At 47.4% G+C, this 25008-nt stretch overlaps 1 protein-coding gene across 1 annotated transcript in view; it reads right to left on the reverse strand.

The window, feature by feature from the left end:
- ano3 (anoctamin 3) overlaps window positions 1-25008 on the reverse strand; it is a 195602-nt gene that overhangs the window by 144246 nt on the left and 26348 nt on the right. The window contains exons 2-3 of the mRNA XM_033038644.1: window positions 20810-20905; window positions 18616-18810 (exon numbers count right to left, since the gene is read on the reverse strand). Coding sequence (XP_032894535.1) covers window positions 18616-18810; window positions 20810-20905 — 291 coding nt within the window. The remainder of the gene's footprint in view (window positions 1-18615; window positions 18811-20809; window positions 20906-25008) is intronic.

Consider the following 25008-nt stretch of genomic DNA (forward strand, 5'->3'; position numbering starts at 1 on the left):
GCAAGCCGCACACACACACACACACACTCACACACGCACCCTCCACCTCACATACACACGCACACACACACACACACACGCTCACACTCACACACTCACACACTCACGCACACACACACTACGGTACAAAGTACTACTGACCCTTCTGCTGCTTGAAGGACTGAATGGACCTGGAGTGATGCACCATCTTCGTTCCGCCTGGGCGCTGGGTCTTTGCAGAGAGAAACCAAGGTTGCACGGGTCCACACACCTTCTCCACCGAGCATCCGGCTCCTCTCTCAACCCAGCGTTGATTTGAGCAGCTGACACAGACACACACACAGGGGCTTCTGAAGCACTGCGCAACCCGACACTGCTTTATGGAGCACTTTGCTCAACAACTACTCTCTCCGCAGTTGCCATAGTGACGGAGCGGGTGGCCGAGAGACACTGCCAGTCCACAGACACCCCCCCCCTCCCTCCCTCTCCATCTCTCCCTCCCCCCTTTCTGTCTCTCCTTCTCTCTCTCCCTCCCTCTCTCCCTCCCTCCATCCCTCTCTCCCTCCCCATCTCCATCTCTCCCTCGTTCCTCTCCCTCTCTCCTTTCCTCCCTCCCTCCTTCCCTCCCTCCCCCTCTCCAACACTCCTTCTCTCTCTCTCCCTCCCTCTTCCTCTCCCTCCCTCTGCCTCCAACTCTCGCTCCCTCTCTCCCTCCCCCTCTCCATCTCTCCTCCTCTCTCCCTCCCTCTCTCCCTCCCTCCATCCCCCTCTCCATCTCTCCTCCTCTCTCCCTCCCTCTCTCCTCCCTCCTCCATCCCTCTCTCTCTCCCCCTCTCCACTCTCTCCCCCTCTCCTCTCTCTCCCCTCCCTCCCTCTCTCTCTCTCCCTCCCTCCCTCTCTCTCAGCCTCCCCCTCTCCATCTCTCTCCCTCCCTCCCTCTCCCCCTCCCCAAACAGTCTCCCATTGAAACCCCCCACAACATTAAGACACATCATGGTGTACACTTGAACACTTCTGTACAATTTTACAAAGCTTACAGAATATAATATTTGCAAATGAAGTTTTAAATGATGCATCTGGGATTAGTTTAACTATTTCACAGGCAACTTTAGATTTTAAAATATTAGAATCCGCAATCACATCAGGTACAGACACTTCTTTCATTTCTAATTGTATCTGATATTGCTGGTGCAATGTCCATAAGGGGCAGTCTTTTAATCAATAAATAGTTATTGGCTGTGTCATAGAGTTACAGAGTGATACAGCGTGGAAACAGGCCCTTCGGCCCAACTTGCCCACACCGACCAACATGTCCCATCTACATTAGTCCCACCTTTATTTAGTTTAGAGATACAGTGCGTAAACAGGCCCTTTGCCCCACCGGGTCCGCGCCGACCAGCGACCCCCGCACACTATCACTATCCTACACACACTAGGGACAATTTTTACATTTACACCAAGCCAATTAACCTACAATCCTGTACGTCTTTGGAGTGTGGGAGGTAACTGAAGATCTTGGAGAAAACCCACGCAGGTCACGGGGAGAACGTGCAAACTCCGTACAGACAGCACCCGTGGTCAGGATCGAACCCGGGTCTCTGGCGCTGCATTTGCTGTAAGGCAGCAACTCTACCGCTGCGCCACCGTGGCGACCACCATTAACTGGAAGTTCTGACCCTGTCTTTGTACCTATTCACGTCAGCCAATTCTTGCCACACACCTTCACTTCAGTTCCATTTAGTTTGCAGAAGACAGCATAGAATCAGGCCCTTCGGCCCACTGAGTCCACACTGATCATTGATCACCCGTTCACGCCTGTTCTATGTTATTCTACTTTCACATCCACTCCCTGCTGTCTTGGGACAATGTGGCCAACTAACAACTTAAAACCCGCACGTACATAGTCCATCTACCATGGATCACAGCAGCCCACATGGCAGAAAAAGACAGAGTGCTGGAGTAACTCAGCGGGTCAGGCAGCATCTGTGGAGAACATGGATAGGTGACGTTTCACAGAGTGCTGGAGTAACTCAGCGGGTCAGGCAGCATCTGTGGAGAACATGGATAGTTGACGTTTCACAGAGTGCTGGAGTAACTCAGCGGGTCAGGCAGCATCTGTGGAGAACATGGATAGGTGACGTTTCACAGAGTGCTGGAGTAACTCAGCGGGTCAGGCAGCATCTGTGGAGAACATGGATAGGTGACGTTTCACAGAGTGCTGGAGTAACTCTGGCAGAATTGCAAACAGACACCAAGTGCTGAAAGACCTATGTCTTGCAGAGATGCTTCCTGACCCGCTGAGTTACTCCAGTACCTTGCGTCTATTTTTTTATAAACCGGCATCTGCAGTTCCATGTAGCTTCTTCTAATGTTGATTTCTCAAGAGGAGTCCCGACATTTGAGACCCTCGGACTATCTTTAATCAGACTTTATCTTGCACTAAACATTATTCCCTTTACCCTGTACCTGTACATCTGTACAGTCTTTCCGCTGACTGGATACCACGGAACAAAAGGTTTTTCACTGTACCTCGGTATACATGACAATAAACTCAACTCAACACTTTGTGTTTTTCTGTGCCAACCAGCACCTGCAGTTCCTCGTCTCTACAGAAGAGGGCATCTCTGTCAGACTCCAACTTTAATTAAAAAGGTTTATATGTCCCATCTGTTAGTGTTATTTTATGCTCGATAACAGGCAATATTATTAAATTTAATTTCATAACAATTAACAAATTAATTATTTGTACAGAAGCAAGGTTTAAAAACTGTGTTCTATCACGAGGCTTTGTAACTATCCAGCTAGGGCCGCCCGGGTTCGATCCCGACTACGGGTGCTGTCTGTACGGAGTTTGCACGTTCTCCCCGTGACCTGCGTGGATTTTCTCCGGGACCTTCGGTTTCCTCCCACACACCAAAGACGTGCAGGTTTGTAGGTTAATTGGCTTGGTGTAAATGTAAATTGTCCCTAGTGGGTGTGGGATAGTGTTAGTGTGCGGGGGTCGCTGGTCGGCGCGGACCCGGTGGGCTGAAGGGCCTGTTTCCTCACTGTATCTCTAAACTAAACTCAACTGAGCTAGAGTAAGAATCAATTGAATCAGGGGGTCATTGTACCCCAAAAGGTCATTCAGTATATTGTGTCCATGCCTAACCCATAACGGAGAATTCTCTCATCAGCTCCATTCCCCAGCTAACTCTTTGCCCAAAACTCGGCGAAATTAATGGGAAGATACTTCTACGAACACAACACAACATGCTATGAGAATGCAGGGTGACTTAGACTGGTTGGGGGAGTGGGCAGATGCATGGCAGATGCAGTTTAATGTGGATCAATGTGAGGTTATCCACTTTGGTAGCAAAAACAGGAAGGCAGGTTATTATCTAAATGGTGTCAAGTTGGGAAAATGGGAAGTACAACGGGATCTGGGGGTCCTTGTTCATCAGTCAATGAAAGTAAGCATGCAGGTACAGCAGGCAGTGAAGAAAGCGAATGGCATGTTGGTCTTTACAATAAGAGGAGTTTCGGAGCAAAGAGGTCCTTCTGCAGTTGTACAGGGTCCTAGTGAGACCACACCTGGAGTATTGTGTGCAGTTTTGGTCTCCTAATTTGAGGAAGGATATTCTTGCTATTGATTGAGTACAGCGTAGGTTTACAAGGTTAATTCCCGGGATGGCGGGACTGTCATATGCTGAGAGAATGGAGCGGCTGGGCTTGTACACTCTGGAGTTTGGAAGGACGAGGGGAGATCTTATTGAAATATATAAGATTATTATGGCATTGGCCACGCTAGAGACAGGAAACATGTTCCCGATGTTGGGGGAGTCCAGAACCTGGGGCCACAGTTTAAAACTAAGGAGTTAGCCATTTAGAACGGAGCCGAGATAAAACGTTTTCACCCAGAGAGTTGTGAGTCTGTGGAATTCTCTGCCTCTGAGGGCAGTGGAGGCCGATTCTCTGGATGCTTTCAAGAGAAAGTTAGATAGAGCTCTTAAAGATAGTGGAGTCAGGGGATATGGGGAGAAGGCAGGAACGGGGTACTGATTGTGGATGATCAGCCATGATCACAGTGAATGTCGGTGCTGGTTCGAAGGGCCGCATGGCCTACTCCTGCACCTATTGTCTATTGTCTATAGCTCAGACCCTCGAGTCCTCATAAAACTTCCCTGCACCCTTCTCAACTTGACAACATCTTTCCTGCAACATGGCACCCAGAACTGAACACAATACAGTAAAAGCAGCCTCACCAATGTCTTATACAACTGCAACATGACCTCCCAACATCTACACTCAATACACTGACTGATGAAGTAGTTGAAGTGTAGATGGTGGAAACCTTCAAATTCCTCGGAGTGAATATCACCAACAACTTCTCCTGGACCACCCATAGTGAAGCAATGACCAGGTTGGCACACCAACGCCTCGACTCCCTTAGAATGCCCAAGACGTTTGGCATGTCCCCTACAACTCTCACCAACTTCTCCCTGGGTTTTCTCCGAGATCTTAGGTTTCCTCCCACTCTCCAAAGGCGTACAGGTTTGTAGGCTAATTGGCTTGGTGTAAATGTAAAATTGTCTCTAGTGGGTGTGGGATAGTGTCAGTGTGCGGGGATTGCTGGTCGGTGTGGACTCGGTGGGCCGAAGGGCCTGTTTCCGCGCTGTATCTCTCAACTAAACGTAAACTAGTCCATGTGGGACTGAGTGAGCTGAAAGAATGCAGGATCCTTCATCAGACATGGGGCAGCATGGGCAAATTGGGTCAAAGGGCCTGTTTCCAAGCTATACCACTCTAACAAGGGTCCTGACCCGAAACGTCACCTATCCATGTTCTCCACAGATGCTGCCTGACCCGCTGAGTTCAGCAGGTCAGGCAGCATCTGTGGAGAACATGGATAGGTGACGTTTCACAGAGTGCTGGAGTTATGCCCCTGTCCCACTTAGGAAACCTGAATGGAAACCTCTGGAGACTTTGTGCCCCACCCAAGCAGTTCCCGGAGGTTTTTGTCAATCTCCCTACCTGCTTCCTCTACCTGCAACCTCCGGCAACCACCTGCAACCTCCGGGAACCACACGGAAACCTTGGGTGGGGGCGCAAAGTCTCCAGAGGTTTCCGTTCAAGTTTCCTAAGTGGGACAGGGGCATTACTCCAGCACTCTGTGAAACATCACCTATCCATGTTCTCCACAGATGCTGCCTGACCCGCTGAGTTACTCCAGCACTCTGTGAAACGTCACCTATCCATGTTCTCCACAGATGCTGCCTGACCCGCTGAGTTACTCCAGCACTATGTGAAACGCCACCTATCCATGTTCTCCACAGATGCTGCCTGACCCACTGAGTTACTCCAGCACTCTGTGAAACGTCACCTATCCATGTTCTCCACAGATGCTGCCTGACCCACTGAGTTACTCCAGCACTCTGTGCCTATCTCAGGCTGGGACCCTTCTCCAGACTTTCAGAACAGATTCTCAGAGGCAAAACAGATAGTCTTCAGTTTTTAAGCAGCGGCTACAGATTGATGCCATTTGCAGGAACAGCAACACAAGGCTTTATGGCCATAGTTATTTGCTGAACTGACATTCTTAAATTGACCGAGTTGATAATTTACAAAGTCCATCTGAAGGCAGAGTGCATCTCAGCACAAAACGCAGGGAGCCTCGGCGATGACTTGGCCCAGGCAGCTTGGCAGGAACCATTACAAAAAAAACATATTCCTTATTAAAAAAGCCACTTTGCAAATGAACTCATTGTTGAGCCCGCTGAGGGACTGCTCCAGTCTGCCCCCTTGTGTACAGGTTCATACTGACAGGATTCACCACTGAAATGCCATCCTGTATTCCACCCAAGCTGAAGTTTAAAACAATAGCGGGCGACAGACAAGCCAAACACAACGGTGGGAATATAGTATTTACTTGTTATTGGTCACAGAGTCATAGACAAATATATTACGCAGAAAAATCAATGAGTTAATAACTCCAACACTGATGGGGGGGGAAAGCAAAACCCTGGTCCTTAGTTCATGAGTTCACAAGTTATAGGAGTAGAATTAGGCCATTCGGCCCATTGAGTCCACTCCGCCATTCATTCACGGCCGATCTATCTTTCCCACCTCATCCCATTCTCCCACCATCTCCCCATAACCCTTGACACCCGTTCTAATCAAAAATCTCTGCCTTAAAAATATCCACTGACTTGGCCTCCACAGCCCTCTGTGGCAATGAGTTCCACAGATTCACCACCCTCTGACTAAAGAAGTTCCTCCTCACCTCCTTTCCAAAAGAACGCCCTTTAATTCTGAGGCTGTGACCTCTGCTCCTGGACTCTCCCACCAGTGGAAACATCCTCTCCACATCCACTCTATATCCACATCCACATCTTAGTGCCAGACTTCATAGGTTAGTGTTGTATCGGTTAACGACGGTTTCAGGATGTGCCCATTTTTACAATGGCTGTATAACTTTGATTCCCACATTCTTACCGTGTGGGGCTTAGGTTAAATGCTTCAATGATTAGGTAGATAGTGTTTAAGAAAGAACTGCAGATGCTGGAAACAAGGTGGACAAAAATGCTGGAGAAACTCAGCAGGTGAGGCAGCATCTATGGAGCGAAGGAATAGGTGATGTTTCGGGTCGAGACCCTTCTTCAGACTGATGTGGAGGTGGAGTGGGGGGGGGGAGAAGAAAGGAAGAGGCGGAGACAGTGGGCTGTGGGGGAGCTGGGAAGGGGAGGGGAAGGAGGGAGAAAGCAGGGACTACCTGAAATTGGAGAAGTCAATGTTCATACCGCTGGGGTGTAAACTACCCTAGCTGAATCTGTAGGTGTTGTGTTTTCACACTTCTGTACCTTTTGCCCAATGGGAGAGGGGAGAGGAGGGAGTGGCTAGGATGCGATTGGTCCTTGATTGTGCTGCTGGCCTTGCCGAGGCAGGGTGAGGTATAAATGGAGTCAATGGAAGGGAGGTTGGTTTGTGCGACGGTCTGGGCTGCGTCCACAATTCACTGCAATTCCTTGCCGTCTTGGATGGAGCTGTTCCCAAACCAAGCTGTGAAGCATCCCGATAAAATTCTTCTCCCACGACCACTCACCATGTCTGTTCCCGCCCCTGTTGAGCATTGGAGTCAGGAGAACCAACTGCATCCCACAGCCCACTGTCTCCGACTCTTCCTTTCTGCTTCCTGCCCCCCCACCCCCACATCAGTCTGAAGAAGGGTCTCGACCCGAAACGTCACCTATTCCTTCGCTCCATAGACGCTGCCTCACCCGCTGAGTTTCTCCAGCCTTTGTATCTATCCTGACAGATAGTATTCTGCTTCAGACAGTGAGGCGATGGTACGTAGGGCCAGAATGCAGACAGATCCACTTCATTACAGAGCGTTTTGGCTGGCATGGTGCTGACCATGGGAAAGCTGGCTCTGCTGGTTTCAGGAGTCATTATCCGTGTGTTGCTTTATAAGATGATTGCATTAATAAGAGAGCCACAGTTCATAAATTAATCCTGAAGATGCATCGTAGCAAAGGTTTTATTCTACCACTTCATATAATGAGCCCAATGACCACTTATTAATGGTGGCAGCGGGTGGAGCTGCTGCCCCACTGCGCCAGAGAGCCCGGCGGGTTCATTCCCAACCTCGGGTGCTGTCTGTCTGTGTGGAGTTTGCATGTTCTTCCCGTGACCGCACAGGTTCACTCCGGTTTCCTCCCACATCCCAAAGATGTGCGGGTTTGCGGGTTGAGTGAAGGGGGATGTGTGGTGATCTTGTAGAGGTGTACAAAATAGTGAGAGGAAAAGATCGGGTAGAGTCTTTTACCCAGCGTAGGGGAATCGAGAACCAGTGGACATAGGTTTAAGGTGAGGGGGAAAGATTTAATAGGAACCTTAGTTTAGTTCTGTTTAGAGACACAGCGCGGAAACAGGCCCTTCGGCCCACCGAGCCCGCACCGACCAGCGATCCCCGCGCATTAACACTATCCTACACACACTAGGGACAATTTTACATTGCTACCAAGCCAATTAACCTACAAACCAACAAGCACAAGACCGGGACACACCTACAAACACGTGCGTCTTTGGAGCGTGGGAGGAACCCGAAGATCCCGGAGAAAACCCACGTGGTCATGGGGAGAACGTGCAAACTCCGCACAGACAGTCTGTGCTGCAAGCTCTGTAAGGCAGCAACTCTACCGCTGTGCCACCGTGTCGCACTCTAAAGTTATCATCAAGGGTAACTTGTTTAAGGATAAGGGGGAAATCTTTTAGGACCGAGATGAGAAAAACATTTTTCACACAGAGAGTGGTGAATCTCTGGAATTCTCTGCCACAGAAGGTAGTTGAGGCCACAGTTCATTGGCTATATTTAAGAGGGAGTTAGATGTGGCCCTTGTGGCTAATGGGATCAGGGGGTATGGAGAGAAGGCAGGATACTGAGTTGGATGATCAGCCATCATCATATTGAATGGCGGTGCAGGCTCGAAGGGCCGAATGGCCTCTACTCCTGTACCTATTTTCTATGTTTCTATGTTTCTATGTTTCTATGTTATTTTACACAAAGGGTGGTGGGTGTACAGAAGGAGCTGCCGGAAGAGGTAGTTGAGGCTGGGACTATGGCAACAGGTGGGACTGGTGTAGATGGGGCACGTTGGCCGGTGTGGGCAAGTTGGGCCGATGGGCCCGTTTCACTCTATGTTTCGAAGTGCCAACAATGACAATGTAGATGATGCATGGAAGAGTTCCCATTCTGTATTGAGCAGAACTCGCAAGCTGATAGGAGAACAGATGGAATTAAAGTGCAGGAAGGAACTGCAGATGCTGGTTTGAACTGAAGATAGACACAAAAAGCTGGAGTAACTCAGCGGGACAGGCAGAATGAAGAAGGGTCTCGACCAGGAACATCACCCATTAGAGCGCGGTGGAGGCCGGTTCAAAGTCGGCATTTTTCGGCAATTTAGAAGGATGAGAGGATATCTTATTGAAACATATAGGATTATTAAGGGTTTGGACACGCTAGAGGCAGGAAACATGTTCCCGATGTTGGGGGAGTCCAGAACCAGGGGCCACACAGTTTAAGAATAAGGGGTAAGCCATTTAGAACGGAGACGAGGAAACACTTTTTCTCACAGAGAGTTGTGAGTCTGTGGAATTCTCTGCCTCAGAGGGCGATGGAGGCTGGTTCTCTGGATACTTTCAAGAGAGAGCTAGATAGGGCTCTTAATGATAGTGGAGTCAGGGGATATGGGGAAAAGGCAGGAACGGGGTACTGATTGGGGATGATCAGCCATGATCACATTGAATGGCGGTGCTGGCTCGAAGGGCCGAAATGCCTACTCCTGCACCTATTGTCTATTGTCTCCAGAGATGCTGCCTGTCCAGCATTTTCTTCAGATGGACGTTAAGATGCCCGTCACAATGGCAGTGATTGTACGGAACGCTGAACCTTTTACATGTGACTCTGGAGAATGCTTCTAATGGGTTACACGCACGCTGTAACCGACCTAGAAAGGGAACAAATGTAAGACACCGCTTCGTAACTCAGAGCCAAGAAAGAGGGCTTCACGGTGGCGCAGCGATAAAGTAGCTGCCTCACAGCGCCAGAGACCCGGGTTCGATCCCGACCACGGGCGCTGTCTGTGCGGAGTTTGTACGTTCCCCCCGTGACCTGCGTGGGTTTTCTCTGAGATCTTCGGTTTCCTCCCGCACTCCAGAGACGTGCAGGTTTAAACTAAACTAAACTAAACTAAAAGGAAGGATATTTAGCTTAAATAAGTTCCAAACTGCTGAAGCCCATACATTGCAACGTAGACACATCGAAATGCAGATGAGAGAAAGCTCATAGTCATAGCCATAGAATATATATACAGCCTGGAAAAAGGCCCTTCGGCCCAACTCATTCCTGATGGCCAAGATGCCCTATCAACATTAAATGCAGGCAGGTGGGACCAATGTGGGTTGAACAAGTTGGTCGGTGTGGGCAAGTTGGACAAGTTTCCATGCTGTATGACTCTATAAAAGTATAAAATGTTTGGTTTAGTTTAGTTTAAATCTTATATGAGCTACCTGTACTGGTTCTGAGTCGGTCTGATCATCAGACATCCCCTTTAGCCATTTGTTACACTTAGCTTAGATTTTTAGTTTAGAGATACAGCGCGGAAACAGGCCCTTCGGCCCATCGAGTCCGCTCCAACCAGCGATCCCCGCACAATAACACTATCCTACACACACTAGGGACAATTTACATTTATATCAAAGCCAATTATCCTGCAAACCTGCACGTCTTGGAGTGTGGGAGGAAACTGAAGATCTCTGAGAAAACCCACGCAGGTCACGGGAAGAACGTACAAACTCCGCACAGACAGTACCTGTAGTCGGGATCGAACCTGGGTCTCTGACGCTGTGAGGCAGCAACTCTACCGCTCCGCCACCGTGACGCCCAATAACTTAATTTCTGTTTCAGCTTTCGAACACGCGCACACGCTCACACACACACCACACACAATCACACAGACACGCACTCACACATACGCACGCACACACACACGCATGCACCACGCACACACACGCACACACCACACACACACACGCACACACCACACACACGCACGTACCACACACACGCACACACACCACACACACCATCCAACATTGTCGTACAAGAACATCTACACATTGTTAAGGATGGATATTTGCTTTACCCAGTTCATAATCGCAGCTCATCTTTAATTCATTGCCTGGGTAAAGAAGCAATGTACAGGCTGCACTTTAAATGCAAACTCTTGCAAGAAATCTCAGTCTTGCAAACAAGATGCTTGTGAAATCAAGTATCGGCAGATAATGACATTTCACAGCCTGCACGGTGCCACATCTATGAGTCATGCTGGAGACTGGAGCAGCACAATTATTCCATTCATCTTCAAACACCCAGTCCTGTGGCAGACAAGTCTTTCCCTTGTATGTTAATTTGTTAACTCCGTAAACTAATCCTGGAATCGTTCAATCCTTTTACTCAAAATAAGTGGCACGGTGGCGCAGCGGTAGAGTTGCTGCCTCACAGCGCCAGAGACCCGGGTTCCATCCTGACCACGGGCGCTGTCTGTACGGAGTTTGCACGTTCTCCCCGTGACCTGCGTGGGTTTCCTCCGGGTACTCCGGTTTCCTCCCACACTCCAAAGACATAGGGTCTCGACCCGAAACGTCGCCTATTCCTTCGCTCCATAGATGCTGCCTCACCCGCTGAGTTTCTCCAGCATTTTTGTCTGCCTTCGATTTTTCCCGCATCTGCAGTTCCTTCTTAAACAGGTTTGTAGATTAATTGGCTCTGTACAAATTGTGAACTGTCACTAGTGTGTGTGTGGGATAGTGTTAGTGTGCGGGGATCGCTGGTCGGTGCGGACTCGATGGGCCGAAGGGCCTGTTTCCGCGCTGTATCTCTAAACTAAACCATGAAGCAGGATTTTAATTTGACACCAATAATTTGATTTCTTTGACAATGACATCCACATGCCAATATGCTGCATGAACCATTTTGAATGTGTATCCATTGAAGGAATGATGGTATTGAGGGTAATTTAGACTTTAGAGATACAGCGAGGAAACAGACCCTTCGACCCACCGAGTCTGCGCCGGCCAGTGATCCCCTCCAGACGCTCCGGTTTGTTCCCACACTCCAAAGACGTACAGTTCTGTAGGTTAATTAGCTTGGTATAAATGTAAATTATGATATTATATTATAAAGATATATTTATAAATGATTAGAACAGGTGTCAAGGGTTACGGGGAGAACGCAGGAAAATGAGATTAGGAGGCAGAGATCAGCCATGATTGAAGGCTTTTGTTTTAAACAGGTCTGGCTGTGGTTGATTACTGCGCAAACACCTCAACAGTAGTTAGGTCGTGCAGGCCGGAGTGAGTAGCGTAGAGTAGCGATTACATTTTGAAGTGGGCCTTTTTGACCAAGTTGAGGAGATCTAGTTATTCAATCCCATTTTTAAATAACGTAACATCGGGAGCAGCGCGTGTGTTGGGCGGGAACATTCCATTCCCTTATCATCCTTGGGTAAAGGGAATTTTGGTCGCAATGTTTATTGAAATTTGTAGGGACCGTTATTTTGTCTTGTTTCATGGCAGTCGGTGCTCTGGGAATGACGGGGGATTCGATGCCGTGACTTTGTGAATCTCCTTGTAAATTGCAATAAGTCTCAGCCCGATTCAGCGGAGCTCTAGGCTATCCCACCCGAGGGAAGTCAGCATATTATTCACGCTTGGTTTACGCTTGTAGTCATTACGCACAAAGCGGGCTCGGCGGAGTTGTACTTTCTCCAGGGTGATCTTGATGTTGTTGTTAGACAAAATTGCTGGAGAAACACAGCGGGTGCGGTTGCGTCTATGGAATGAAGGAAATAGGCAACGTTGTATGCCAATAGGGTGATTTCACGAAAGGTCACTGGAGCGTAGTTCCGCACCCACGTGACCGCAAATTTTAACTGGGGGACAAGCGTCACTTCCGATACATGTTAGTGAATGGGAAAACACGCACTTTCACACCCGTTAAAAACATCGAAAACGGCCAGTTTTTGAGCTGCAATTTACTGTACCAGTCGGGGTGACCGTGAGGCACAGCTACCTAAATTTACAGTTAAAAAAAAAGATAGAAACTAAGGTAAATTCAAGAGGGAGCTGATGGTGCAAAAACGGCGGAAGTTGATAGCGGACATTTGCCGTGGAGATTTAAAGATCCAAAATATCGGGAATTATCGCGTTTGCTCGCTGCATTTCATCAAAAGTGGCATTATTGACTTTTTATCTTTATTCATTTGTTAGATGAAAAGTATTAAGAAATCCTTCAGTAAAATTGCAAAATCGCCCATTGTTCTCAGGTGGGTTTTAACATGCAAAATGAAAACGCTTCTGAAGCTCCATTTACCCTTTAAATAATCGTAAACTCTCAATGCGTTTGGAAATAAATTTTACTCAGATGCAAGCTAAGAAATGGGATAATTGTCAGCTGTTAGTTGGACAAAATCAGGAGATTTTATTATTTGCCAAAATATATTTCTCAATGTTTCTTGTTTAAAGCCTGCACAATCACCCAAACTACTTATTTATTTATGTCGCAATGTGAGTACAAACTTCCCCAGGCCCTGCCTTGCAATCACAGTGGGCACTGCATTGAGAAATATATTTTGGTAAATAATAAAATCTCCTGATTTAGTCCAACTAACAGCTGACAATTATCCCATTCCTTAGCTTGCATCTGAGTAAAATTAATTTCCAAACGCATTGAGAGTTTACGATTATTTAAATGGTAAATGGAGCTTCAGAAGCGTTTTCATTTTGCATGTTAAAACCCACCTGAGAACAATGGGCGAGTTTGCAATTTTACTGAAGGATTTCTAATGAGTAGGCCATTCAGCCCATCCGAGACAGCACCGCTCGAAAAGTCGCATCACTGTCGAGAAAGTGACTGAAAACAGTTTCCCCCTATTCCCCCCCCCACCCCTAATCGGACATACCGAGAAACATTGAAAATTACATTTACACACACTAAAAATAACAATAGGACATTTTCGGTTTCTCCCACACTCCAAAGACGCACAGGTTTGTAGGTGGATTGGCTTCTGTAAAATTGTCCCTAGTGTGTGTTAGGGTAGTGTTAGTGTGCGGGGATCGCTGGTCGGCACGGACTCGGTGGGCCGAAGGGCCTGTTTCCGCGCTGTATCTCTAAACTAAAGTAAACAACAACCAGATTTCCTATTGGACACACGGTTGAATTTGTCAGAAGTGGATTTGTGGCTTAGAACCAGGGAGAGAAAGGACATTCTTGCTATTGAGGGAGTGCAGCGTAGGTTTACAAGGTTAATTCCCGGGATGGCGGGACTGACGTATGCTGAGAGAATGGAGCAGCTGGGCTTGTACACTCTGGAGTTTAGAAGGATGAGAGGATATCTCATTGAAACATATAAGATTGTTAAGGGCTTGGACACGCTAGAGGCAGGAAACATGTTCCCAATGTTGGGGGAGACCAGAACCAGGGGCCACAGTTTAAGAATAAGGGGTAAGCCATTTAGAACGGAGACGAGGAAACACTTTTTCTCACAGAGAGTGGTGAGTCTGTGGAATTCTCTGCCTCAGAGGGCGGTGGAGACAGGTTCTCTGGATGCTTTCAAGAGAGATCTAGATAGGGCTCTTAAAATAGCGGAGTCAGGGGATATGGGGAGAAGGCAGGAACGGGGTACTGATTGGGGATGATTAGCATTGATCACATTGAATGGTAGATCTGGCTCGAAGGGCTGAATGGCCTCCTCCTGCACCTATTGTCTATTGTCTATTGAGAGAAGTTACACACGGAGTTTTCATGAGGAGAACTTTAAATATCCTGCTATAAATCCTGAAAATGATTGGCAGACCTGTTAGAGCAGCAATACTTGTCCGGGGGAAATCTGTCAAATTAAGTTACAGTGGGAAACTGTGAGAAGTCACAGCCCATTAATATAGCTTCCAGCTACTGGGTGATCGAATAGTGAAAGGCTTGGATAGAGTGGATGTGGAGAGGATGTTTCCACTAGTGGGAGAGTCTAGGACTAGAGGTCATAGCCTCAGAATTAAAGGGCGTTCCTTTAGCAAGACAATTAGGAATTTCTTTCGTCAGAGGGTGGTGAATCTGTGGAATTCTTTGCCACAGAAGGCTGTGGAGGCCAAGTCAGTGGACATTTTTAAGGCAGAGACAGATAGACTCTTGATTAGTATGGGTGTCGGAGGTTGTGGGGAGAAGGCAGGAGAATGGGGTTAGGAGGGAGAGATAGATCAGCCATGATTGAATGGCGGAGTAGACTTGATGGGCCGAATGGCTGAATTCTACTCCTATTCCTTATGAACTGATGACAATAACTTAGTGTGTGGAAAGACTGAAACGTAACTGCATTTTTGAAAAACTGCCCTTCACACATAAGAGGACGCTGGAGAAAATCAATTTGCCTTAACTACGAAAACCGGGAGAACATATTAAGGCTCCAGTGTTCAGAGTCGATGGAAGGCAATTCCCCTGAAATGAAATACATGTCACTTTCCACAAACATTCCAACTGCAAACATTTATAACGCTGAGGGCAATGAACAGCAAGGGTTTCCTGCAGATCGGAATCATTTAGATACATAGAACAATAGAAAACAGGAGTAGGCCATTCGGCCCTTCAAGCCAGCACCGCGGGGTGGGAGATTGCAACCTTCACGTGGCCCGCCTTGTTTCAACAAATGCAATCAACCCGGCGTGCACAATCAAATAAGATCAAACAGAACAAGTTGTCCGAGAACATTAGGCTGCGCACGCCGTACGCAAGAAGAAGAAGTCTGTGGAATTCTCTGCCTCAGAGGGCGGTGGAGGCAGGTTCTCTGGATGCTTTCAAGAGAGAGCTAGATAGGGCTCTTAAAGATAGCGGAGTCAGGGGATATGGGGAGAAGGCAGGAACGGGGTACTGATTGGGGATGATCAGCCACGATCACATTGAATGGCGGTACTGGCTCGATGGGCCAAATGGCCTCCTCCTGCACCTATTGTCTATTGTCTAATGTCTAAGAAACCAGCGCCGCCATTCAATATGATCATGGCTGAAGATCTAAAATCAGTACCTCGTTCCTGCTTTCCCCCCATATCCTTTGATTCCATTGGCCCTGAGAGCTATATCTAACTTGTGAATGGAACAAGCTGCCAGAGGAGGTAGTTGAGGCTGGGACTATCCCAACATTTAAGAAACAGTTGGACAGATACATGGATGGGGCCGGTTTGGGGGGATATGGACCAAACGCAGGCAGGTGGGACTAGTGTAGCTGGGACATGCTGGCTCGGTGCGGGCAAGTCGGGCCGAAGGGCCTGTTTCCACACTGTATCAGTCTATGACTCTGTAACTCTCTCTTGAAAACATCCAGAGAATTGGCCTCCACTGCCTTTTTGTGGCAGAGAATTCCGCAGATTCACAACCCTCTGGGTGAAAAAGTTTTTCCTCATCTCAGTCCCAAATGGCAGACCCCTTATTCTTACATCTCACTGACCATAGAAATCACATCCCTTGCTTCATTAATACAGGCCTCCCATATATAATGAGAACAAGTCTGCTTTAAGTTTAATTGAATGCTCCTGAAGGGGCCAGAAGCGAGGAAACTGCACCCTCTAGTGTACATGTCACAGCACTACAACCTTCCGCAGGAATGTGTTCAGATACTGTACACCAGAGGGCAGACTTTTCGTTTATGAGACTGATAGAATTCTGCTTTAAACGACATTAGCTGACAAATTTAATTTAGTTTTAGACGAAATTTAGTTTTAGTTCAGCTTTACTCCTACTTTAGTTCAACTTCATAGAGACACAGTGCAGAAACAGGCCCTTCGGCCCACCAAGTCCGCGCTGACCAGCGATCCCCGCACACGAACACTGTCCTACGCACACACACACACACACTAGGGACAATTTACAATCTTTACCGAAGCCAATTAACCTACAGACTCGCACGTTATCCATAATCAAGTGAAGGAAAATGTTCATGTAAAAGATGATGGGATGTCAGGACTTTCATATGAAGAAAGACTGGATAGACTCGGCTTGTACTCGCTAGAATTTAGAAGATTGAGGGGGGATCTTATAGAAACTTACAAAATTCTTAAGGGGCTGGACAGACTAGATGCAGGAAGATTGTTCCCGATGTTGGGGGAAGTCCAGAACAAGGGGTCACAGTTTAAGGATAAGGGGGAAATCCTTTAGGCCCGAGATGAGAAAAAAAAATTTCACACAGAGAGTGGTGAATCTGTGGAATTCTCTGCCACAGAAAGTAGTTGAGGCCAGTTCATTGGCTATATTTAAGAGGGAGTTAGATGTGGCCCTTGTGGCTAAAGGGATCAGGGGGTATGGAGAGAAGGCAGGTACAGGATACTGAGTTGGATGATCAGCCATGATCATATTGAATGGTGGTGCAGGCTCGAAGGGCCGAATGGCCTACTCCTGCACCTATTTTCTATGTTTCTGTAAAGTAACATCCAGTGCAAGTACACCCGAAAAAGGGAGCACATCACCCCGATCCTGGCCTCTCTCCACTGGCACCGTGTGTGGTTCCGTATACATTTCAAGATCCTCCTTTATGTCTACAAAGTCCTAAACGGGCTTGCCCCCTCCTACAGCATCCCTCTTCCCATCAGAACTGCCCCCTCCAACGACTCCTTTAAGTCGAGACTTAAAACTCATCTCTACTCCCAAGCCTTTCTTGGCGTCCTCTGAGCGAGGGTTATATGTATGTAGTGATGTTTGTATATAATGTTTTACCAATGTAAAGCACTTTGGCCAACGAGAATTGTTTTTTAAATGCGCTATATAAATAAAAGTGACTTGACTTGACTGAATCCATTAGCCACCTAGTACAAAATCAGACCCATTGTGGCTATTCCACTGATTCATCGTAGAATTCAATGCACAGGTAATTATATACGAGACACATCTCTGTGTATATTCCAGGAGCTCAATGGAAAATTGAAGTATCAGTGAATGAAGACAAGATGAAGCCATCTGCTCTACTGTAAACACAGCGTACAATGCCCACTCACCGCTTTCAAACCTACTTGGTAATAAAAGGAGCAACTAGAAATTTAAAGGGGCAACATTTTTACCCGACTGCAATCAGGTAACATTTTGTTGGGGGAGCCCAGAACCAGGGGCCACAGTTTAAGAATAAGGGGTCGGCCATTTAGAACGGAGATGAGGAAAAACGTTTTCACCCAGAGAGTTGTGAATCTGTGGAATTCCCTGCCTCCGAAGGCAGTGGAGGCAGATACTCTGGATGCTTTCAAGAGAGGGTTAGTAAGATGCGCCATAGAAAGCATCTTAGCGGGAAGCCGCACAGCACGGTTTGGTTTGAACAGCTCCGATCATCTAAGACCCGCAAGAAATCGCAGAGAGTTGTGGACGCAGCCCAGACCGTCAAACAAGCCAGCCTCCCCCACAGACATCAGACTATTAAACTCAACTCAAACAAAAATCTGAACTTTAATAGCCTATTGCACTTTATATGCTTATTTATGTGTGTGTATATATATATTTTTTTTTTTTCAATGTATATGGACACACTAATCTGTTCTGTATTTACTTATTTATGCCTACAATATCCTGTTGTGCTGAAGCAAAGCAAGAATTCCATTGTCCTATCTGGGACACATGACAATAAACTCACTTGAACTCCCTTCCATTGACTCCATCTACACCTCACGCTGCCTCGGCAAGGCCAGCAGCATCATCAAGGACCAGCCTCACTCCCTCTTCTCCCCTCTCCCATCAGGCAAGAGGGACAGAAGTGTGAAATAGGATTAATATTGATCTAAAGCGGATGACGTTTCATGGCACGCAATCAAAACCCCTCGTGCATCAACTCTGCGCAACACCAAACCTCTTTAATGCTGGAGTAACTCAGCGGGACAGGCAGCATCTCCGGAGAGAAGGAACGGATGACAACGTCTGAAGAAGGGTCTCGACCCGAAACGTCACCCACTCCTTCTCTCCAGAGATGCTGCCTGCCCCGCTGAATTACTCCAGATTTTTGTGTCAGTCTTCGGCTTAAACCAGCATCTGCAGTTCCTTCCTGCACATTCTTTGTTTAACGTGCGTTTGGCCCCTACCTGTTTCCCAGTCCTTCAACATTTCTGGGCTGGCCGATGAAGACGATGATGAGAACGTGAAAGGCAACGTGTCTGTCGGCTGCAGAAGAGAATCGTCGCCATGACTGAGATCGTGACCTTCCAGCCAGAGCGAGAGAAATTCATCCTTTAGAGGCCCCTCTAAACATGGCAGAGCTTCCTCCAGAATCTCCAATCCTTAAAGACAATCAGTAATAAAAAGAGAGATGAAGATGGTGCTTTGCAAGTTCCACGGTTATTTTCATATGGTATAGGAGCTCAATTAGGCCATTCGGCCCGTCAAGCCTACTCCACCATTCAATCATGGCTGATCTATCTCTCCCTCCTAACCCCATTCTCCTGCCTTCTCCCCATAACCTCTGACACCCGTACACTAATCAAGAGTCTATCTCTGCCTAAAAAATATCCAATGACTTGGCCTCCACAGCCATCATTTGCAGAGAATTCCACAGATTCACCAACCTGGTGAAAGAAATTTCCTCTAATCTCCTTCCCAAATGAACGTCCTTTAATTCTGAGTCTGTGACCTCTAGCCCTAGACTCTCCCACTAGACCCACAAAAGACTAGGCTTGTATTCACTGGAGTTTAGAAAGATGAGGGGATATCTTATAGAAACATATAAAGTTATAAAAGGACTGGACAAGCTAGATGCAGGAAAAATGTTCCCAATGTTGGGCGAGTCCAGAACCAGGGGCCACAGTCTTAGAATAAAGGGGAGGTCATTTAAGACTGAGGTGAGAAAAAACTTTTTCACTCAGTTGTGAATTTGTGAATTCCCTGCCACAGAGGCCAAGTCACTAGATGGATTTAAGAGGGAGTTAGATAGAGCTCTAGGGGCTAGTGGAGTCAAGGGATATGGGGAGAAGGCAGGCATGGGTTATTGATTGGGGACGATCAGCCATGATCACAATGAATGGCGGTGCTGGCTTGAAGGGCCGAATGGCCTGCTCCTGCACCTATTTTCTATGTTTCTATGTTTCTAGTGGAAACATCCTCTCCACAGCCACTCGATCCAGGCCTTTCACTATTCGGTATGTTTTAATGAATTTTCTCCTCATTCTTCTAAACAGGCCCAGTGCTGTCAAACGCCCATCAGATGTTAACCTGCTCATTCCTGGGATATTTTGTTAAGCCATATGTCCATAACTAAATCCTAAATGTCAATGTCAAAGCCACGCAGCTCAGTTAATGTGAAGGACTCAATACTGTATTGATAACATTGCAAGATTAGAGAGGTTCAAATGGTATCAAGCAACGGAGCTATCCTCTCCCCAACTTGAGTGTCATCCTAACCTCCCATCTACCTCGATGGAGATCTTTGGACTATCTTATCCAGGACTATATCTGAGGAAGGATGTGCCGGCTCAGGAGAAGGTCCAGAAGTGGTTTACAAGAATGATCCCAGGAATGAGTGGGTTAACATATGATGAGCGTTTGTCGGCACTGGGCCTGTACTCGCTGGAGTTTAGAAGGTTGAAGGTGAGACCTCATTAAAACGTACAGAATAGTGAAAGGCCTGGATAGAGTGGATGTGGAGATCATGTTTCCACTAGTGGGAGAGTCCAGGTCATAGCCTCAGACTAAAGGACATTCTTTTTAAAAGGAAAATAAGAATTTATTTAGTCAGAGACAATAGACAATAGACGCAGGAGTAGGCCCTTCAGCCCTTCGAGCCAGCACTGCCATTCAATGTGATCATGACTGATCATCCACAATCAGTACCCTGCTCCTGCCTTCTCCCCATATCCTTGACTCCGCTATCATTAAGAGCTCTATGTAACTCAATCTTGAGAGCATCCAGAGAATTGGCCTCCACCACCCTATGAGGCAGAGAATTCCACAGACTCACAACTCTCTGGGTGAAAAACTATTTTCCTCATCTCCGTTCTAAATGGCTACCACCAGAGGGTGGTGAATCTGTGGAATTCTTTGCCACAGATGGCTGTGGAGGCCATGTCAGTGGATATTTTTAAGTTGGTGATAGATGGATTCTTGACCAGTATGGGCGTCAGATGTTTTGGGGAAAAGGCAGGAGAATGTGGTTGGGAGGGAGAGGTAGATCAGCCATGATTGAATGGCGGAGTAGACTTGATGGGCCGAATGGCCTAATTCGGCTCCAATGACCTTATGAATGAGTGTGCAACATTTTAACAGGTTACTAAAGAGGGGTCTTACCAACATCGGCATCTTCCCATTCTGTATTCAACAATAACGTGCCATCTTCATTCTCTGTACAACTGCACGAAACATCCTGAACCAACACCTCCGACACTGGAGGAAGAGCAGAGCAAAATGCGGAACTGGTTAGAGATTAGAGATACAGTGTGGAAACTGGCCCTTCAGCCCATCTAGTCCGCGCCGACCAGCGCATTAACACTGTCCTCAGTTCAGTTGAGTTTATTGTCACGTGTACCGAGGTACAGTAGAACGCTTTTTGTTGCGGGCTAACCAGTCAGCGGAAAGACAATGCGTGATTACAATCGAGCCGTTTACAGTGTACAGATACATGATACGGGAATGCGCGCCAAGAAGGGTCTCGACCCGAAACGTCGCCCATTCCTTCTCTCCGGAGATGCTGCCTGCCCCGACTGAGTTACTCCAGCATTTTGTGTCTGTCTTAGGTTTAAACCAGCATCTGCAGTTCCTTCCTACACACACACACATATATGCACGGTGGCACAGCGGTAGAGTTGCTGCCTCACAGTGCCTCAGACCCGGGTTCGATCCCGACCACGGGTGCTGTCTGTATGGAGTTTGCACGTTCTCCCCGTGACCTGCGTGGGTTTTCTCCAAGATCTTCGGTTTCCTCCCACACTCCAAAGACGTGCAGGTTTGTAGGTTCATTGGCTTGGTAAATGTAAAAATTGTCCCTAGTGGGTGTGTGTAGGATAGTGTTAGTGTGCGGGGATCGCTGGTCGGCGTGGACCCAGTGGACCGAAAGGCCTGTTTCCGCGCTGTATCTCTAAACTGGTGAGACTGTGTGTGTGTGTGTGTGTGTGTGTGTGTGTGTGTGTGTGTGTGTGTGTGTGAGTGTGAGAGTGTGTAAGTGTGTGAGTGTGTGTGTGTGTGTATGTGTGTGTGTGTGTGTGAGTGAGAGTGAGTGTGTGGGTGAGTGTGTGGGTGTGTGTGTGAGAGAGTGAGTGAGTGTGTGAGTGTGCGCGTGTGTGTGTGCGCGTTCGTGTGTATATATACTGTACATATACACACACACACACATACACGTACAAACAATAATGGTGTAACAATAACATTAATAGTCGATGTAGTTCCGAGCTTCAGAGTTACACAGTTCACAACTAGAGCCCACATATGAGGTTTATTAACGCAGGAGGAGCTGGCCTGAAGCCCAGGACAACAGGATCCCAGACTCCTACTCTGACAGCTGTAAGGGGTTCTTAAGTGAGATACGTTTCATTAATGATAATTAAATTCAAATTAGACTTTGGGGTGAAACTCAGAGTCTAAGCACAAGCAAAGTTTAAGCTGTGGGTGCAGGAAGGAACTGCAGATGCTGGTTTAAACGGAAGATAGACACCGAGTGCTGGAGTAACTCAGTGGGACAGGCAGCATCTGGCTTCACCAATAGCACTAATTTCTCAAATTAATATTTTACTTTGTTCCTCCACCCCCTAATTTTTTTTTCTCCATTCGTGAACATCTGTGAAAGATGAATTGGTTAGTAAAAAAAAAAATCTCTTAAAAAAAAGCTTAATTTACGAACTTTGGAACGATGAATGGATTCCTAAGATGCATTTTGCATGTTTGAAAAGGGATCCATATATTACCTTGCAAAATGCTTCACGTAAGGCCATAAAGCTTAGAAATACAAAATAAATAAACTGCCAGCGTTTGACATTTACCAGATTTTTGAAATCCAAACTTTTTGAAGGTTGGTCTGCTTTACGCCATTACTGGAGTATATTCACTAAGTATTGGTCTGGAGGTTCCTGCTCACCCTAGTTCATGTACTAAGCTTCTGGTGTGACCATCAGTAGCATTTGCTCTTCGATCTCCAAAACAACTTGGTTGGGTACAACTGCAGGAAATGCTACACTTGTCGCTTTACCTCCCCCCCCCTCGACTCCATCCAAGGACCCAAGCAGTCGTTCCAGGTGCGGCAGAGGTTCACCTGCACCTCCTCCAACCTCATCTATTGCATCCGCTGCTCTAGGTGTCAGCTGCTCTACATCGGTGAGACCAAGCGTAGGCTTGGCGATCGCTTCGCCCAGCACCTCCGCTCGGTTCGCAATAACCAACCCAATCTCCCGGTGGCTCAGCACTTCAACTCCCCCTCCCATTCTGCATCTGACTTGATTGCATTTATGTACAGTATTTCTGATCCTTTGCATTGCATACAAAGCAAAGCTCATAGACAATAGACAATAGGTGCAGGAGTAGGCCATTCGGCCCTTCGAGCCAGCACCGCCATTCAATGTGATCATGGCTGATCATCCCCAATCAGTACCCCGTTCCTGCCTTCTCCCCATATCCCCTGACTCCGCTAGCTTTAAGAGCCCTATCTAGCTCTCTCTTGAAAGTATCTTTTATGTAGTATAGTATAGTTTAGTTTAGAAATACAGCATGGAAACGGGCCCTTCGGCCCACCGAGCCTGCGCCGACCATCGATCAACCATCCACACTAATTTTACGCGATCCCACTTTCTCATCAATTCTTACACTGGGAACAATTTACGGAGGGCCGGTTAACCTACAAATCCTAATTGGGATGTGGGAGGAAACCAGAGCACTCCGAGGTCAAACCATGCAGTCACGAAGCTAAACTGAGGAAGTTACTGCAGAAACAGTCTCTACTGAGACAAGGGAAATTAAAGCCACAACTGTAAACGGATGCTTTCCATTTTAATCTCAAATTCTCTGCCACAGAGGGCAGTGGAGGCCAATTCACTGGATGTTTTCAAGAGAGAGTTAGATTTAGCTCTTAGGGATAACGGAGTCAGGGGATATGGGGAGAAGGCAGGAACGGGGTACTGATTCTGGATGATTAGCCATGATCACATTGAATGGCGGTGCTGGCTCGAAGGGCCGAGTGGCCTACTCCTGCACCCATTGTCTATGTCTCTCTGTTTCTAAATGATAGAGTCCCCGTTCTACCAAAGGAAACCAGTGAACCTTAGTGGGAGCTGCCGGGAGGCTGTGATTTGGGATATTTAATAATGTTTAGCTTGGTGCCAGATCCGGATGGAGTTTATTAAGGGAGGAAAGAGTCAGATGTTTGTTTCTGGGAATCAGCAGCTCCCGGGTTTCACATCAGCCGCGGAGAAACTGCCGGTCAGTATTGTAGTCGAAGCAATCTGTGTCCCACTTGGAAACTTCAGACTTGGAAATCTAGACATTGATTCATCAGCTCGATAGGGAACATGACCTGTAGAATGGACGGCCACATCCTGTCGACGTTTGGTTTGGTTTAGTTCAGAGATATAGCGCAGAAACAGGCCCTTCGGCCCACCGAGTCCGCGCCGACCAGCGATCCCTGCACACTAGCACTATCCTACACACACTGGATGGTCTATTTACAATTTTTAACAAGCCAAGTAACCTATGGGACGACAGATGGCACAATGGGCTAAGTGTTCGGCTGGCAACCGGAAGGTAGCCGGTTCGAATCCCGCTTGGAGTGCATACTGTCGTTGTGTCCTTGGGCAAGACACTTCACCCACCTTTGCCTGTGTGTGAATGTGTGTGAATGTGTGTGAGTGATTGGTGGTGGTCGGAGGGGCCGTAGGCGCAGATTGGCAGCCACGCTTCCGTCAGTATGCCCCAGGGCAGCTGTGGCTACAGAAGTAGCTTACCACCACCGAGTGTGACTGAGGAGTGAATGAATAATGCGATGTAAAGTGCCTTGAGTATTAGAAAGGCGCTATATAAATCCCATCCATTATTATTATTATGAACCTGTTTAAGTAGAAAATCGAAGGTGCACAAAAATGCTGGAAAAACTCAGCGGGTGCAGCAGCATCTATGGAGCGAAGGAAATAGGCAACGTTTCGGGCCGAAACCCTGAAGGAAATAGGCAACGTTTCGGTCCGAAACTTTGCCTATTTCCTTTGCTCCATAGATGCTGCTGCACCCGCTGAGTTTCTCCAGCATTTTTGTGAACCTAGGAACATGTTTGTACGTATTTGAGTGTGGGAGGAAACCAGAGCACCCGGAGAAAACCCACGCAGATCAACGCAGGGAGAACGTACAGACAGCACCCGTAGTCAGGAACGAACCTGAATCTCTGGCGCTGTGAGGCAGCAGCTCTACCCGCTGTGCCACATAGTCATGTCCACATGGACTTCCCAAGAAAAACACAATAGATACTCGGACAAAACCAAAATGCTACTAGTTTAGAGATACAGTGTGGAAACAGG

Source organism: Amblyraja radiata, chromosome 20 (genome assembly GCF_010909765.2).
Source record: "Amblyraja radiata isolate CabotCenter1 chromosome 20, sAmbRad1.1.pri, whole genome shotgun sequence".
Classification (NCBI taxonomy): domain Eukaryota; kingdom Metazoa; phylum Chordata; class Chondrichthyes; order Rajiformes; family Rajidae; genus Amblyraja; species Amblyraja radiata.